Source organism: Lepisosteus oculatus, chromosome 24, assembly GCF_040954835.1.
Source record: "Lepisosteus oculatus isolate fLepOcu1 chromosome 24, fLepOcu1.hap2, whole genome shotgun sequence".
NCBI lineage: Eukaryota > Metazoa > Chordata > Actinopteri > Semionotiformes > Lepisosteidae > Lepisosteus > Lepisosteus oculatus.
This window is the reverse complement of record NC_090719.1, coordinates 14269867-14286056: the sequence shown is the minus strand read 5'-3', so window position 1 is coordinate 14286056 and position 16190 is coordinate 14269867. Positions and strand designations below refer to the sequence as shown.

The 16190-nt window shown below is 41.9% G+C and overlaps 1 protein-coding gene across 1 annotated transcript in view; it reads left to right on the top strand.

The window, feature by feature from the left end:
• crb2a (crumbs cell polarity complex component 2a) overlaps positions 1-16045 on the top strand; it is a 39432-nt gene extending 23387 nt beyond the window's left edge. The window contains exons 7-13 of the mRNA XM_069183538.1: positions 4511-5461; positions 6045-6601; positions 7697-7862; positions 8097-8961; positions 9485-9601; positions 11861-11987; positions 13580-16045. Of these exons, the coding sequence (XP_069039639.1) occupies positions 4511-5461; positions 6045-6601; positions 7697-7862; positions 8097-8961; positions 9485-9601; positions 11861-11987; positions 13580-13804 (3008 nt within the window). The 3' untranslated portion in view covers positions 13805-16045. The remainder of the gene's footprint in view (positions 1-4510; positions 5462-6044; positions 6602-7696; positions 7863-8096; positions 8962-9484; positions 9602-11860; positions 11988-13579) is intronic.
• The last annotated feature ends 145 nt before the right edge of the window (positions 16046-16190 follow it).

Here is a 16190-nt window from a genome sequence, read left to right as displayed (position 1 = left end):
AGGGCATCGTCGATACAGTCAATGAAAGAAGGGCTTGGTTTGGGACGTCTGTGTCGTCACTGCATTACCAAGAAAACAAAGAAGTCTGTTATGAGCACAGCCGTGGGAAAGGGAGAGAGCTTCAGTGTGTTTGGGATTGGAGGGAGCTGTAATACGCGTGTGATATGAGAACAGAAAATGTGAGCTCCACGCTTAGAGCCACAGGTCTTCGGAAACACGCTGTGGTGTGACCTAACTGTGCGTGTGTCGGAACGGGATCTTTAAAAATAGGTGGGTCCAGGTCGAAAAATACAAAAACAAACAGCTGTAGGGTATAGACCCCCTAATGCAGTGTATTCACAGCACCGGGAATTCACAATACCGCAACCAAATAAAACAAATGCCTAAGCTCTTCCCTGAGCTCCTGACTACACATCTTCCTCACGTTCCTGTCTAACCCATATATGCAGGAATTTGCCCTCAGCCTCTCGGTCGCTGCCATCCACTCCCCACCAACTGACTGACCCTGAGGTTTTTAAAGAGTCACCCGACCAATCAGCTTCGTGCAGCTGGTCAGGTGATTGAGAGCAGGTCTGGCGGGGGTGTGGTCTCTATCGTGGCCATGCCCTTACAGTGTACAGAGGAGAAAACAACAGGGTTCTCGATGAGTTCACAGAAGAGAAGGACTTCATGAGTAAAGCCCAAGGAAAAATTGTGTAGAGGAGATGAACCTACCGATTAATAATCCAAGTACTACTTAAGTGCTGTGGGCTAATTAAGACTCGCAGGACTAATCTTTGCCATCTGTTTACCACCACTGATCAGTGGTCCTGCCAAGTCACAGAAATTGCCTGTGCTGTGAGGAGACGGTTGAATGGATTCGAACAGATTTTGAACAATGATGTTGGTGTGATTTTGTGTGTCATTGTGGGCTGGGAGATCAGGAAATTTTTCTCCAATAAAAATTAAATTGGGACTGATTAAAGATCAAGCTTTAACAGTACTTCAGCGATGAGGTTTTTCCTTATGCTGCTTTTGGAATGTTTATTTCTTGTTGTTTCATGGGTTGAATCATTCCACAGGAAATATCGTACATGCTGATCTACCTGATCTGTGCCGATCTATGATTGCATCTATTTCAAGAAATTATCATCACCAAACGTCTAAAAATCTCATTCATTCCACAACTTGTGACTGAGTGTTTCATTTTCCATATAATGTCCAAACTACTTCATTCGTACAATATTTAAATACTCAATAAATGTGCTCTGTCAGTCGTTTCCCAGGGAACTCCATTCCGTTTTTTGATTTTGTGTGCATGACAGAATACATCAGGTTTCACAGTTTCATGCATTCATTGTAGTTCTAGGGCTCAAGGATTATGCAGGTCATTAGAGGTCGGTTTAGTCATTGAGGTATTCACAAACTGCAATAAAGCTCCAAAACAGCTTTCCATAAACAGTACAGAATTCAGTGTGTATTTTAAAGACTTCATTATAGTGTGTATTGCTCTTAGGCAATCCATGTGTTAACTTTGTTCATGGTCTTGCTGGTGAGTGACTGCTTAGAGTTTTATTTCAGCTATTTTCATGTATGTTTTATACTGTATACCTTAGATGTCCAGCAAGTACTTCTCTGTATTGCTAAAGCTTTATGCAGTGACTTGATCCAGAAGCACTGAGTTGTCATGTGACAGTGGGTTCAAAATTGTGTGCAAGTTCCTGGTGTAAACATTACATTATTCCACATCTTCAATACTGCATATATTATATATGACCAGCATACGTCCACTGCTTCCATTTTGTTTGACTAATGCATGTTTTACTTTTAGTAGTATACAGATGATATAAATACCTGTCAACAGGTGCAGATGATATGAAACACGCACAATACTTCTGGGCTGCCTAATAAAAACAGGATCGCACTCAGTTTAGTGAACTGAAGTTCACAGTTTACAAATACGATAAAATATACTGTTAAAAACATTTAATTCCAGAAGGGTCAGGTGATTCTAGCTGTCAGCAAGAAAGCAAGGAAGTCGCCTTTTTATTTAATTTATGTATTAAACAACCCCGCATTGTCTTCCCTCTTCATAAAAAAACAGCATATCCCTCCTCGACTTTAGCTGAGAGCACGGATGTAGTTATCCTCCAAATTATAACCAAATCGATTCCTGTACCCAGAATAAACAAATTAAATCCAGTCCTCCCCTCCGTTTATTCCACAAAAATCCGCCCAGCCCACCTGACTTTTATCTATGGTAATTGCAAAGCTGTCTGACACTACCAGGCATTATTAGTGATATATCATGTGGGACCTCGCTGTAGACAAACATTCCTGTTGTCAGTGCTGACAGGAACCAGCTGGGAGGGAGGCAGACAGAGGCGGATTAGCTCTTAGCCTAAGTTGTGTTAGAGAGGGAAGCTCGAGTTGTATTGGTTGGTTTCATCTCTAATCACTTTTGCCTGACTGGCACCAAGGGAAAGCATGCACGCTGGGCTCCTTCTCTCAGGCTTTTCTTCTGTCCTTTTCCTGTTCTTCGTTCTGACGTTGTCACAAACGTCTCTGGGGATTGCAATGAAACCCCTGCTATCACAGGTGATTTTGTGCGGAATTTGCCTCCTAACAGGTAACTGACAAGTCCCGTTTATTCATATCTTGTGAGGGCTGCGTGTTTCTCTCTCTCTCTCTTTTTTTTTTTAGATTGAGGAGGTCTGTGTGCGTGTGGGTCATGCTTGCTGTCCTGCGAATGGAATTTGAGCAGAATCCTCCCGTTCTTTATGTTTTCACCTTAGAAGAGCACTGGTTAATTTCTCATGGAAATACAGTTTTAATCCCGCTTCGTGAAGAGCCAATATTAGCCTCCGAGTCTGTATGCATGCCTAATTTAGAGTGTGCAATATGTTGTTGCTGTAGTTTTTGAACAATGCTAGTATTGACATTTCTAAATTTTCTAACACGAAATCAAATTAGCTGAATTTGACAAGATAAACAATGTATTTATGCTTTCAACAGCACTGGGCACACATTACAAAATGAATTGACGTATTGTAGGTTCTGCAAGATCAGCTACTTGAAAACACCTGCAAAAAGCAACATGTAAAATTCGATATGACAGAGGTAGCTTTAGATGGGTACTTGGGGTAAAATGTTTTATTCATTACTTTTTAAAATATCATGTTGTTCGGTCAATACTGGATAATTTCTTAGAATAGTGTCCTATTATGTGAATATATGTTGAATGTCTGCTCTTCCATGCTATTGGATCTCTTCCAAACTGAAAGATCTGTAATATTAGATTTGGTCACTATTGACTTTACCTGGTTGGGTTCTGAACTTCAGTAGTGCATGAAGTGGGTCCTCTTCTAAATGTAAAGCTCTCTGTGACCCTTTGGAAAGAAAAGCTGCAAATGAATGCAATTAATGATTATTAGAAGACTTCCTTACAGTTTTGACACACATGTCGTAAGTGTGTGCTCTTGCTGTGAGGTCTGTAGCCGTCACTTTCCGGTGAAAACGAGACAGGGTAAAGGTTAGTCGTGGTCAAAGGATAGGATACAAGGTGCAGGTTCTCCAAGAGGGGATTTCCACAGCCAAGGCGCCTGAGTGGAAAAAGCTCCTGCTATGTCTGCAATGACCACAGGGGGCGCTCTTCTATTTCTTTTTCTTTTTTTCTGTCCATTATGCCATCTTTGGAATCTGTGCCCTTCTGAAAAATAAAATGTGGATCACAATCAAGGGACAATTACAATATACTTAAGATAGAAAACTGTTGTTAGCGGTGCTCACAGGACTATACAGAAATGGTAGGAGATGACATTTAAAACAAAATTCTGCTATGTGTGACCGTATTGCATAGGTAATCTTGCTTGTCTTCTATGGAACAATTGAAAAAGGATGTTAAATTCCAGTGTTCTGTTTATTGGAAAGTAGTTTTGTAAGAAAAATAATTTTGTCTGTCTTCGTAGAAAAGGGTTTGGAAAAGTGAAGTCATAATGTTGGGGGATCTGTATGAAAATATACAGACATTTTCAGCCTCTTGAGGCTGCCTTGATCTGCTGTCCAGCTGGAAAGCCTAGACATAGAGATGTGACTGTGCCTTTAATTAAACAAATCAGTCATGTTTTCCAATGGGGCCAATCCTTCAAAATATTTTGTAATATTTTAACTGCATTTGTTACTACATTAACCATGAGAGCAAGGAACACTATTAGAGATGTACTGTATTTCGACTGCATGGACAGAAAGAAGCTTTGCATTTTTGAACTGATGAACTGATGAAAACGGGAACATTTTGTTCCTTCCATGTTTATTTCTGTAACAAGTTTCATTCAAGCTCTAGAATATGTGGATACATTGCGGATAACGGAGGATTTGTAATTAAGCTGCGGAAGCTTTGAACACAAGCACGTGTGTCTGCAGGGAACTTGATAAAACTACTTTTAATTAGTTTCGCTAGGAACGTGACCTGAGTCTAGCCATTGTGGGAGGGTAATGCTGTGCTTTCTTCTGCTCCCTGTCTTACTTGCAGGAGTGGGATGCGAGATCAATATCGACGAATGTGAGAGCAGCCCGTGTCACAACGGGGGCGTGTGTGAAGATGGCACCGCAGATTATACGTGCCGCTGCCCCCCGGCAGAAGAGGGTGCCATCCCCTGGGGTGGCAAAGACTGTGAGACACCAATGCTGGGCTGTGAGAACCACGCCTGTCGAAACGGAGCGCGATGCAGGCCGACTCTGGTGGACGGAAATCATGGCTACACCTGTGTGTGCCCGCCAGGGTTTTACGACGTCTACTGCAGCACTCCAACAACGTTTTCCTTTTCTTCTCGTGGGTATATTGTCATCGAAGCTCCAGAGAACAACAGGACCAAGCGGGATGCAGGTCTTCAAGAAATCAGCATCAGCATGCGGTTCCGATCCACGCTTCCTGACATGATCCTGTTTTATAGGGGCGACCAGGAGGACTTTCTGTACCTGGAGATTTCTGAGGGCCACATTCATGCTAAAGCGGTCTTGAATGACCTTGCCTCAGAAGTGTATACGTCTAGTCAGGTGAACGACGGACAGTGGCATAAAGTGAGTCTGACTTTGCGCCACGATTTGATGGTGGAACTTCAAAAGCCGCATTGCGTCAGTGAAAACTGCACAGAACTGAGAACCCAGCCGGGAGACTTTCCCTTTCGCAGGCCAGAGTCTTTCAAGAAGATGTTTATTGGAGGAGTGAGTACGGAAGGCTACCTGAACCGGACGAAAAGCAAAAGCAGTTTTATCGGTTGCATAGAGGACCTCATGATTGATTCCCGGCCTGTGCTACCTCAGAACATATCTAAGGACTTGTCCAAAGACATGATGCTTGGATGCAGTAAAAACGAGTGGTGCCACCCAAACCCTTGTTCCAATAATGGGCTCTGTATAGATCTGTGGACGACCTTTCAGTGCAATTGTTTGCGACCGTTTTATGGTGATCAATGCTTAGATGGTAAGAATTATTCTGGTTTCTTCTTAAAATATATTCCAAGTATTATTCTCAGAAATTTATTCCAAAGTGTTCTGTACGCAGATTTCTCTTGTTGCAAAGCGTGCCCTGTGTAAGACACTACTCACAACGTTTATGATCAATGAGTAGATCCAACCAATCGGACCTTTTGAAAGCTGCTTGAGCTGTCAAGAACAAACGACTTCTCTTTTCAAAAGTTGTTTTGGTGGAAGAATGTAACCACTGGATTCTTGTTAATGAAAAATAGTTTTATAGACCGTTTTCACAGCTTTAAAAATATAATTTGTTTGCATGATAACTAAACACATAGACCAGAAATTATTTCCTTTAAATTCTCTCTCTTGAGCGCTGCTCAAAGGTTCCACTCTATACTCGTCGTCTTAAAACGAAAAGGATCCTATATAATCAAGAGTTCTCTTCCTGCAATGTGTGTAAACACTTGAAGAGAAGCAGATGAAGTGGATGTTTTCTGTGATTATTCCATAGCTTTGTCATACAATCCGAAAGCTGCAATGAGATTCGTCCTCTGTAACGAGCATTGTTTTCTTTGTCTTTATTCTAACAGAGTACAAGCCAGCAACCTTCAGTCTGGAAGATTCATTGAGCTATGCCTCCTTCAACATAACCAAAGCTCACGGATCCAACTTTTCTGTCTCATTTTTCTTGCGTTCACTTAAAGTGGACGGTCTGGTCTTCCAGCTCAGGAATGCCCAGAATGCATACTTCACACTGTACTTAAACAGGGGTCGTCTGCATGTACAGACCCTGTCTGCGTCATCAGTGGTATTTCCTACTAACATCACCAGTGGAGTGAAGCAGCTGATTATTGTAAAACACGCTGATGGCAGTGTTTTGTTTAACCATTCTCAGACTGGTTATGTGCAATTGAGTCCAGTCCCTACTGTTGAAGTACAGGCCGGAGATGTGGCCTATGTTGGAGGCCATAACTGGGAAAATGAAACGGAGCCATGGGGAGGCTTTTTCAAGGGCTGTCTACAGGATGTGCGACTTGACGATATGCACTTGGAATATAACACAGTAAACCTGAGCAGAAGTGATTTTTACAGCCTTCTGCAGTCCAAGAACATCTCACTAGGCTGCATTAGCGATGATACCTGTCAGGTAAGGTTTGGTTCAGTGAAACAGATGCGTACTCTAGCTTTCCAGAAGTATTAAGATAACAGAAACCTGGATATCCTTGCTAAGGTGGAGGCTAGCTTCTGCTCAGCAACTCCAGCTTTCAACATGAACATAGGCTTTGACCTCTGTCACGCACCAGCGAAATCTAAAAATCTTCAAGAAGGGGTCTGAATCATTCAGCTTCTAGAATCTGGATTTCTGGTTAGATTTCCCTCTCCACGAAAAAGGACTAAGATACAGTAATGCATCTGCTAACACAGATTTTGAGATTTCTGCTGTATTTTGCATCAGGACATAAATGACGAAAGACTGGAAGATACATACATTACAGTTTCGTGTACTCATGGAGCACATGAGTTTCACATGCCCATAATTTTGCATAAATCTTTGAAATTTTTTCCTGTGTCTGCTACTTAATGTAGGGTGTACTCTAGACAGATAAGACAGACTCTTTTAATGAAAAATGACACTGTTTTCATAAGAATGGCAGACGGCATGCAAAAAATTCAGATGATTGAAATGTTTCACCTGCATGTTGTTAAAAAAGGTTTATAAAACAGGACAGCCCACACAGTGAACTTGACCTGCCACTACAACCCTCACACCAGCATGGGAGAACAAAGGCAACAAGCACGCACCCTCCAAAACATGCAATGTTAGGTGTCTGTTTCCTTCTGCAGTTGACACTCACAGCAAAAATGGCTGGGTCAATGGCTAACACATAACTCACTGATAAAATCTTAAGCTCACAGGCATCTGGCCAGCCACAGGATTTACTGCTGTGCAGTGGAGCAAGAAAAACCTGGATGACTTTGAACACCCTGGCAGCCATCAGCTGCGTGCATCTGATGGAGAATACCCACTGATTAGAGCTGGCAATAAGTGGCCAGTAGGGTCAAGAATAGATCAAAGAAGACGAGGGCTTGACTGGTTGAACCATTTGGAAATTGTTTTTGGTATTTTTGTGGTTCTAATTAGACCTATTTATCTGTTCTGATCTGTAAACTTAACACATCTGTAACTAAATTGACCTTTTATTACATTTAACTAATATCTATTCCCTTTCTCTTCCTGAAGACTAAGCCCTGTGAAAACGGAGGCATCTGTAATGTTACGTGGAATGACTTTGTCTGCTCCTGTGCTGCAAATTTTACGGGGCGGATATGCGAAACAAGAGTGTGGTGTAGTAGCAGCCCGTGTCCTGCTCACAGCCAGTGTGTGGATCTGCCTGATGGATATGAGTGTAAGTTTTTTCTGTTGGGATCACTGAACGCTTCTGTGCTGTAAAACAAGGTGTTGAAGTAGACGTTACCGTTTAGCAACCTGCTTTATGATCATTTACAGACTGCACATTTGAAGAAAAGACTCAAAAGTGGATATCCCCTCAAATGACACTGTTTTTAAGTCAAAGGGACATATTGACGTCTTTATACCTTTTCACGTGGTTCTTTAAACGATACCCTGAATTGTTTTTCAGGTGCAGCCAGTGCCACATTTGAAGAAAACGCTGCCATTAAATATACTGCCAACAGGTCGCTGTTTGAGCCAGTAACTAAGATTTCTCTGGAGCTGAGAACCCGTGATGAGAATGCAGTACTTCTGCATGCCACAAACGGAGTGGAGCTGTTCTGCATCGGCCTACGCAATTCCACTTTGGTTGTCAAATTCAGGACTGGGAATAACGTGGAAGTCCTGTCGCTCGTCGCCCAGTTTGACTTTGCAGATGGCTTGTGGCACAAGGTGCACGTCCACATGGCAGCGCCTAACCTTGAGTCCTCCAGGTGGACCATTTCCATAGATGACAAAAGGAATATCACCAGCGTGGGATCGGCAGGAAACCTGAACTTCCTGAACGAGTCGATTGTGTCGCTGGCCCAAAACTTCACTGGTTGCCTGGGAAACGTAAGAGTGGGGGGCCTGTATCTACCCTTCGCCGGCGGCTACTCCACTCCTCAGCGGGCGAAGTTCACCAAACTCGGCGAGGGGGAAGTTCAGACCGGATGCACAGGGTCTCCAGTCTGCTCTTCCCAGCCGTGCCTCCACAACGGAGTGTGTGAAGATTTGTTCAACCTGTACGAGTGCAACTGCTCGCTCGGCTGGGAAGGGCAGCACTGCCAGTTCAACGCCGATGACTGCCAGCAGAGCCCTTGCCTCAACGGGAAATGTGTCGACCTTCTGGCGGACTACAGATGCGACTGCTCTCCTGGGTACAGCGGGAGGGCCTGCGACGTGGACATCGACGACTGCTCCGAGCGCCCGTGTCAAAATGGCGGAAGCTGCATAGATGGGATAAATGGCTTCACCTGCGCCTGCTCGCCCAACCACACAGGGCTGCTCTGCGAGTAAGCTGGGCTTTCACCGTGATGCGTACACACAAACAAAAGTGTTTTTTCTGTTTTTTTAGACTTTATTTCGTCAGCGCGGGGCAAACTTTTAGAGCTTTTCAGAGTATGGCTTTGAAAAGAAACATGTTCTGGCAAACAGTCGATTCAGCAATGTTTGAATTAAAATGTCTTCGGCTAAGCTCAGCATTCCAGTAACGGCAAGGGGCTTTGCTATCGTTTCTTCGCATGTTTTAAAGTGCAGATTTTGTTTCTATGCTTTTACCTGATTATACCTCGTCTAAATCTAGTGGTCTCATAGCGTACACTAGCTATATGTAAATACTGGACACATTAAGAAAATAGGACGATTTTTCTTTCATTTTCTTCTTCTGGAACAATTGTAAACACAACTGTCAAATGCAAATTTAAAATTATCTTACTCATCGGAGATTAAGCTCACAGGTTGGCAGCCTCCATGTGTGATAAAGCGATCTGTGCCCCCCAAGGACTTCTTTTCACTTTTGATTTTGCATGCAAACAGGCGGCCGTACCCAGCGTTGCAGTGTGGAGACGATGTGGAGTGCTTCAACGGGGGGACTTGTGTTGATGGTATTTGGGGAGCTAACTGCACCTGTGGGCCAGATTTCACAGGGGACAGGTAAGAGGAGAATGTCTCAAGCACATCTGCTTTGGTGCTTAAGTATTAAGTATGTAATACTTAACTAACCATGAAGGAGGACAGCGTAAAGTTAGGATCGAGTAGAAAGTTGAATAACCAGGGAGAGCAGCCTGGAATGCTGCAGGTCAGTGAGATGTAAATAATGGAACATGGGAATCCTGGGAATTTGAGAGAGGAGGATTCAGGAATCTTATAGTGAGTAAATGCTCACATAGAATGCGATTGTTTATAAAGGAGCATTGCTGTGGTTGTAAGATACAATACTCTGTATCATGGCTTCAGCGGCTTAGCTGTGAGTTTTTCCAGGGAGAGGAAATATGTAACATTGGATAATCTCGGAGGAAACGATATAAGGAACTTAAAGTTCATGGCAAGATTCTGGAGCACGCAAGCTCTGGGGAAGTGCAGAGACTTTCAGGTAGTCTCAAAGGAGATGAATAATCACAGTTGACTATATTTGTGTTTATAGTGACATCTAATGGCTATGTGTGCAGTAGTGAAAATCTAAAGACCATGATTCTGAGTGAAACACGGCAACACTAGCTGTGTTCCCAGCAGATTCCAGAGAGAAGATGAAGGTTTTCCTTTCAGATATACATTCACATTACAGTTGAAACAGTTACTATCATTAAACTATTAGATGTTATGGTAGAAATGGCATTTCATTACAATCTCAGAAATCAGAGATCTGGACTTTTAGGCATTGCCATCATATGTCTTAATACCTGCCTGAAAGAAATGGTCATGTTCAGGTGTGTCTACTGGATTAAGTCCAAAGTAGAGTCAAGCAGACCAGGTCCAGGGTTTTCAATGTACCTGACGAGCTGGAAGAAGGAGTTAAGTTGGACCCTAAGTCAAGAAGGACCTTGTTGAATGCTAACAGATCTTCTATCAAATATTTTTATGTGCACTAACTGCTTTAAGACTTAACTGTTTCAAAGCACTTAAAATAACAATTAAAATGACATTACAAAATAAGAAGCATATAAGTAAATCAGCAAAACACAAAACTGGATTTTGTTAACCTACAGTAAGTTAACTTTAAATAGATCCACAGATAGATCCTTTGCTACTGAGTTAGACAAACTATCCCAAAGTCTAACTGCAGTGAAACTGAAAGCCCTGTTGCCTTTTTTATATGAATCTTTGGAGATATGAGCCAGCCTGCAGAATGAGATGTAAAATAGAATATATGAGAGACATACAGTAAAGGATTTCTGTGAAGACAGTAGGATTGTAGACTTCATAAGTCTGATGCAGAACATTAAAAGGCCAAAGTAGTGTAGAGACACTAATATAAAACAAATGTTTATATTTCTTGGTCCTTGTGAAACCTCTAATAGCAACATTCTGCAAAAGGTGGTAACAAAACATATAACTCGATGTCATGAAAGAGATTCTAATTAATGTTATACTGTGCGATGTAAAAGGCTACTGTCTCTCTTTGACAGTATTCCTTAAGTGGAAGAATAAAACAAATACAAAAAAAGTGTGCTTAGATGCAAATCCTTATATTGATAGTTATAATCCTTTACATCCTTTAGCTGTAGTGCATATTCATTTAAAACTTTCCAGGATTAATTCTTAAAGCGATGGAACTCTGGAGCTGGAATGATTGGAATGCAAACTATGTGAAAACATCCTCCCTTCCACATCTTAACTGACCCTTTAAACATAACTTTTAATTTTATGTTCAATTCAAATCAACTGGGGAGCTGGCTCAATGGAACTGGGATTTGATCCTTGATAGACTAGATGTGCACACGAAAATAAAGCGAATAAGCAAAAATATACATTACTAGCAAACATTCATTTTATGAGCTCTCAGTTCATTAAGAGAGAATTGAGTACCGAGGCAGACTAAATGAGGAGCGGCAACCGATTGCGACAATCATGATTATACACTAGGCAAAAAAAAAAGAACAATATTTTCACAAGTGCTAATAAAAAAACTGCACATTCAGGCTTAATACTACTGCAGAGTATTCTTAAAGTTAATCTCTCTGGATATGCCTAATTATAAATATATGATCAGTCAGACTTAGGTAATATTTAGGTAATGCAAATATTTGTGAATGTGGCCTCAGAACCTCACATAGGAATGTGTAGCTTTGTTTCCATCTGTGTGTAGTCTTAGTTTCCCTTCCAGATTTGTATTTGATTGATTTTACAGTACTGAGAAGAAAAGATAAAAATGCATTTTGTGTTTAAAATGGAACCCATTTCTGTATTTTGCAGGTGTGAAACTGTCGCACACAAATGTTTTGCCAATCCTTGTCAAAATGGTGGATCCTGCCGAAACCTCAGTAACACATTTCAGTGCATTTGTGGAGAAAAGTATTCAGGACGACTCTGTGAAACAAATGTAAGTACCTCTTAAACACTCAAGTCTCACGGAGACATTGTTATTGGACAAAATTGCTAGCCAAACTGGGCTTCTTTCTACAGATTAAACTCTGTTTAAATTAACTAAAAAAGTATTATGATTCTGAATGAATAATACTTTTGGAAAACCTACTTATTATTAATTATAACTGGGGAAAGCCTGTACAGGTTCAATTCTTCATTTGCTTTTAATTTAGTTTCTTTTTAGTTAATGTTAATGCTTAATTTTTTAATAATATGTGTAAATGTTTCCAAAGTAGGGCATATGCATTTACAGTATATAATATATATGTTTGCCGCAAGAAACTGAAATAAGATTTGAAGAAAAACATTGCTAAATTCTTTTGAAGGGGCGAGACTCAATGAAATGAAAGCGAGATGAAGACACCTGAACTGCCACCCTTTGCACAACTTTTTAAAACTGAATCGAAATTAGTTTCATTGCCGTTTCCAAGCGCTGCTGTGAGAAATTTTCCAAAGTCACGGCGACTTTGTCAGTTTTGGCTTTCCTTCCTGCTCTGCGGGTGATGCCAGTTTTACACGGCATACTCCGACTGTAAGGACCTACCTGAACTCCACTGATTGGAAACCCTGTCAACACTGAGTGCACAAACATGCTTTTTGAAAAAAAGCTTGGTTTCGCTTTTAACAGTTTCTTAATACAATTTCAGTCACAATTCTAAATTCTTGTAAAATACAGAGCTATAACAAATTGAACTTTATCAGAGGTAGAAGACCGAGTTTCACCCGCAAGTCCAAATATACTTTATGTCTTACCTATATCTTTAGCATGAATACAAGTAAAAGAGCCACGGACCCCTTTTATTTTGTAAACACTACGCAACCCAGTAGTCATTTTTTTGTGGATTGTGTCTTCTTACATAGTTTCAAATGTGAATAACACTCTGCTGCATCCATCTTTCCACCAGTCTTTGTGGTTTGATGCCCCATTTAAGTAGACTCCTGGCCCTGCTTGTCATAGGCTATACAGCCCCGCACTGGGGGTTCGGCACTGACTTCAGATGAGGCACAAGCCTGGCCAACAGCACCATCCTCCTCCAAGTGCCTGGAGGCCACAGGGGTCACTGTGAATCATGGTCAGCTAGTGACGAGATCTGGGATCGAGCCACTCAAGAGGTCCCCGGGCCAGACATTTTCACATTGACCCGACAGCGCCGCTCTGAAACCTCACAAGAAACGGTGTTATTTAACAGGGGTTCAGGAGAAGGTCAAATATGAATGTTGCGTTTCTGCTCCCCGACATACAGGAGCCCTCTGGCTCCTCATTTCTGGTTTCCCTCCCTCTACCCCACCTGCAGCAGTTCTCCCTGGCTCATGTCTCATTAGAGAGAGGGGGGGGCAGTGGGAGTGACAGCCCTGATCTCAGCCTCAGCACTGTCGTGTCCTCAGCACGCCAAAGTACGAAGCACGCTGTCTTTTCACATTCCTTTGCCATCATTAGAAATCGAATTCAGGTGTGATGAGGATACATTTGAATTTCTTTTCAATGTGGGGGGGCATATAAATCAATACATAGGCGTCTCCAAACAATTTATTGATGTGTTTTTGCAGAAACAGGAGCAAAAAGACAACACGATTCCCCTCATCGCTGTTGCCGTCCCGGTGGCCTGCGGCTGTGTGCTCCTGGTCATCATCGGCCTCATTTTCATGGTGCTCACGGCCCGGAAGAGGCGCCAGTCCGAGGGGACGTACAGCCCGAGCCAGCAGGAGGTGGCAGGAGCGCGCCTGGAGATGGATAGCGTCCTGAAAGTCCCCCCGGAAGAGCGCTTGATATGATCAGAATTCCTGTGGACAGTGCTCCTTCACCGACAGCGACCACCAACGGGATCTTGTTCAAAGATATTGCGAAGTGCCGGGAGGGACTGACCTCCTGCCAGCGCAGGCGGTTTGGACATTGAATTGATTCCACTAAAGTGGAGAAACGTCTGCCGAAGGGACAACGCCGAAGGTCGGTATGTGATGGACTGTAAGTACACCACTGGTGTTGAAGCTGGTCCGTTATCTGCCTTGATAGACAGCCGTTGAATGTCCAGCACTCCAGCCCTGATGAGTGATGTGCACATCACAGCAAGAACCAAGACTGCTGCCAGGCAGGAACTGCTGTCAGGACTGATTCCACTAAACTGGAGTCTCCTTTGTTAGGGATGAGCCCTGCGCTCATACTGTTCTGACCTTCAGCCAATGGCCGGAGATACATATCTACAAGTCAACAGATGTGCGTTTACTGCTCTCAGGTTGTAGGATTAAATCAAATTCTCATTGCAAAGGTGACCTACTAAAAATGTAACCTTAAAAGCGACAGCATCTATTGTCCAACGCATAACCTGTGAAACCTAAATTATTTTATTTTTTTGGCTGAATGTGGGATATTATTTTGTTTTCATGTGTTTTGTAACATTGAGACAACAGCACATCACCTGAACAATTTGGTGGCATCGGAGCTTAAAGCTCAGTAATTAAGAGACTGAACTTTGGGACATTTCGGTCCCCTGGCATACAAGAGTTGCATTTTTTAAATTATTTTGGCCATAACCACTGTTGTTTTGACCGCATGAGGCAGTGCCACTACTGTATTTGTACTTGATGTTTTATGCGATTGTTGTGTTTTGAACCATAAAACTCTTTATATCGAAGACTAAAAAAATTTAAACACATTGCTCCAACTCTCAAAAGAAGCACACAGAGACCTTCAGAAATGGTGGCTTCAATTACACAAAGCTGGGAGGTAGATGTGGGAGTATGTAGGGAGAGCTGATGTCACTTGATATGGAGTAAGCACACAGTGCTGAGAACTGGACTAAGGTAAACAGACTCTGGCTCCCCTGTGACCCTGTATTAGATTAAGCGGTTAGAAAATGGATGGAGAAAACCTTCATCTCATTATTTGACATTATCCATCCATCCATTTTCTAACGGGCTCATACAATTGAGAAGCACGGGGGAGCCCGAGGCTATCCCAGCAAGCAACGGGCTCCAGGTGGGGTACACTCTGGACGGGACGCCAGTCCACCGCAGGGCACACACACACTCACTCACTCACACCAGGGCCGGTTTTTCCAGAAGCCAATTAACCCACCAGAATGTTTTTTTGAATTCTGGGAGGAAACCAGAGCACCTGGAGAGAACCCATGTGAGCACAGGGAGAACATACAAACTCCACACAGACAGCACCCCAGTTCCTATGCAACACCATTTCATTCCGCAATATAGTTTCTGGGGATGCTATATTGTTAATAGGAAGAATTATGTATGTATATTTTGTTAAAGTCATGAATTATGCTACTTTATTCCTTAGAGAACAAAACATACAGCAGATCATTTAGGCTTGGTGGACAACATACACTATGGACAGTTTAATGTCCACCATGCTTTCCTACAAGAACACAATAACTATGCTAAGGTACTGACGCTGGGCGTTCCGTGCAACACAAACATTTTTTAATATATGGGTAGTTCAGTTATTGTTTTCATCCTTATCAATGAAATTATTTTTGTGATACTGTAGAATGTGCCTAGGCAACGGTGTTTAGGGATCTTTTTTAAAGTTTTTAAATAAAAGGGCTATAATATCGCTAATGTCTTGCTTTCCGAAATACAGTATAACAATACATGCTATCAGGGAAAACGAAAGTAACGCATTTATGTACTAAAGTGGTTCGTTTTTAATGAAGGATTGACATTGATTGTGCATACATTTCTTATTTGACAAAGGGACACAAATTCAAAGGAATATTCAAGTCTGTCTTTGCTAGTGATCAATAATTGGCCCGACTTTTTTTTTTACCTAAACAAATAAAATATTTGGAATGTTTGACTCCTTATGTATAATTAAGGCTACATTTACCTGAGTTCTTCAGTTTAAAGAAACGTAAACAGACAGAAGAAGCAGCTTGTACTGTTTGTGCCTTACTCTGATTTCCCTAATTATGTACACTGTCATCTCATTTTCTGTTACTAGAAGGCCCTAATATTGACTTTTTAGTCATTATGTTTCAATAAAGCAAAAAAATGGAAATACCCTACGATAAAGTATTTGTCATAAATTTAGAATTCAATTTCTACTTGTTCATGGGTATTTTTGGCCACCAAGCGATACAGTAAAGGAAAAAGACTTTCTGATAGACGTACTTGAGGACTTTAAAGATGAATGAGAAAGAAAATG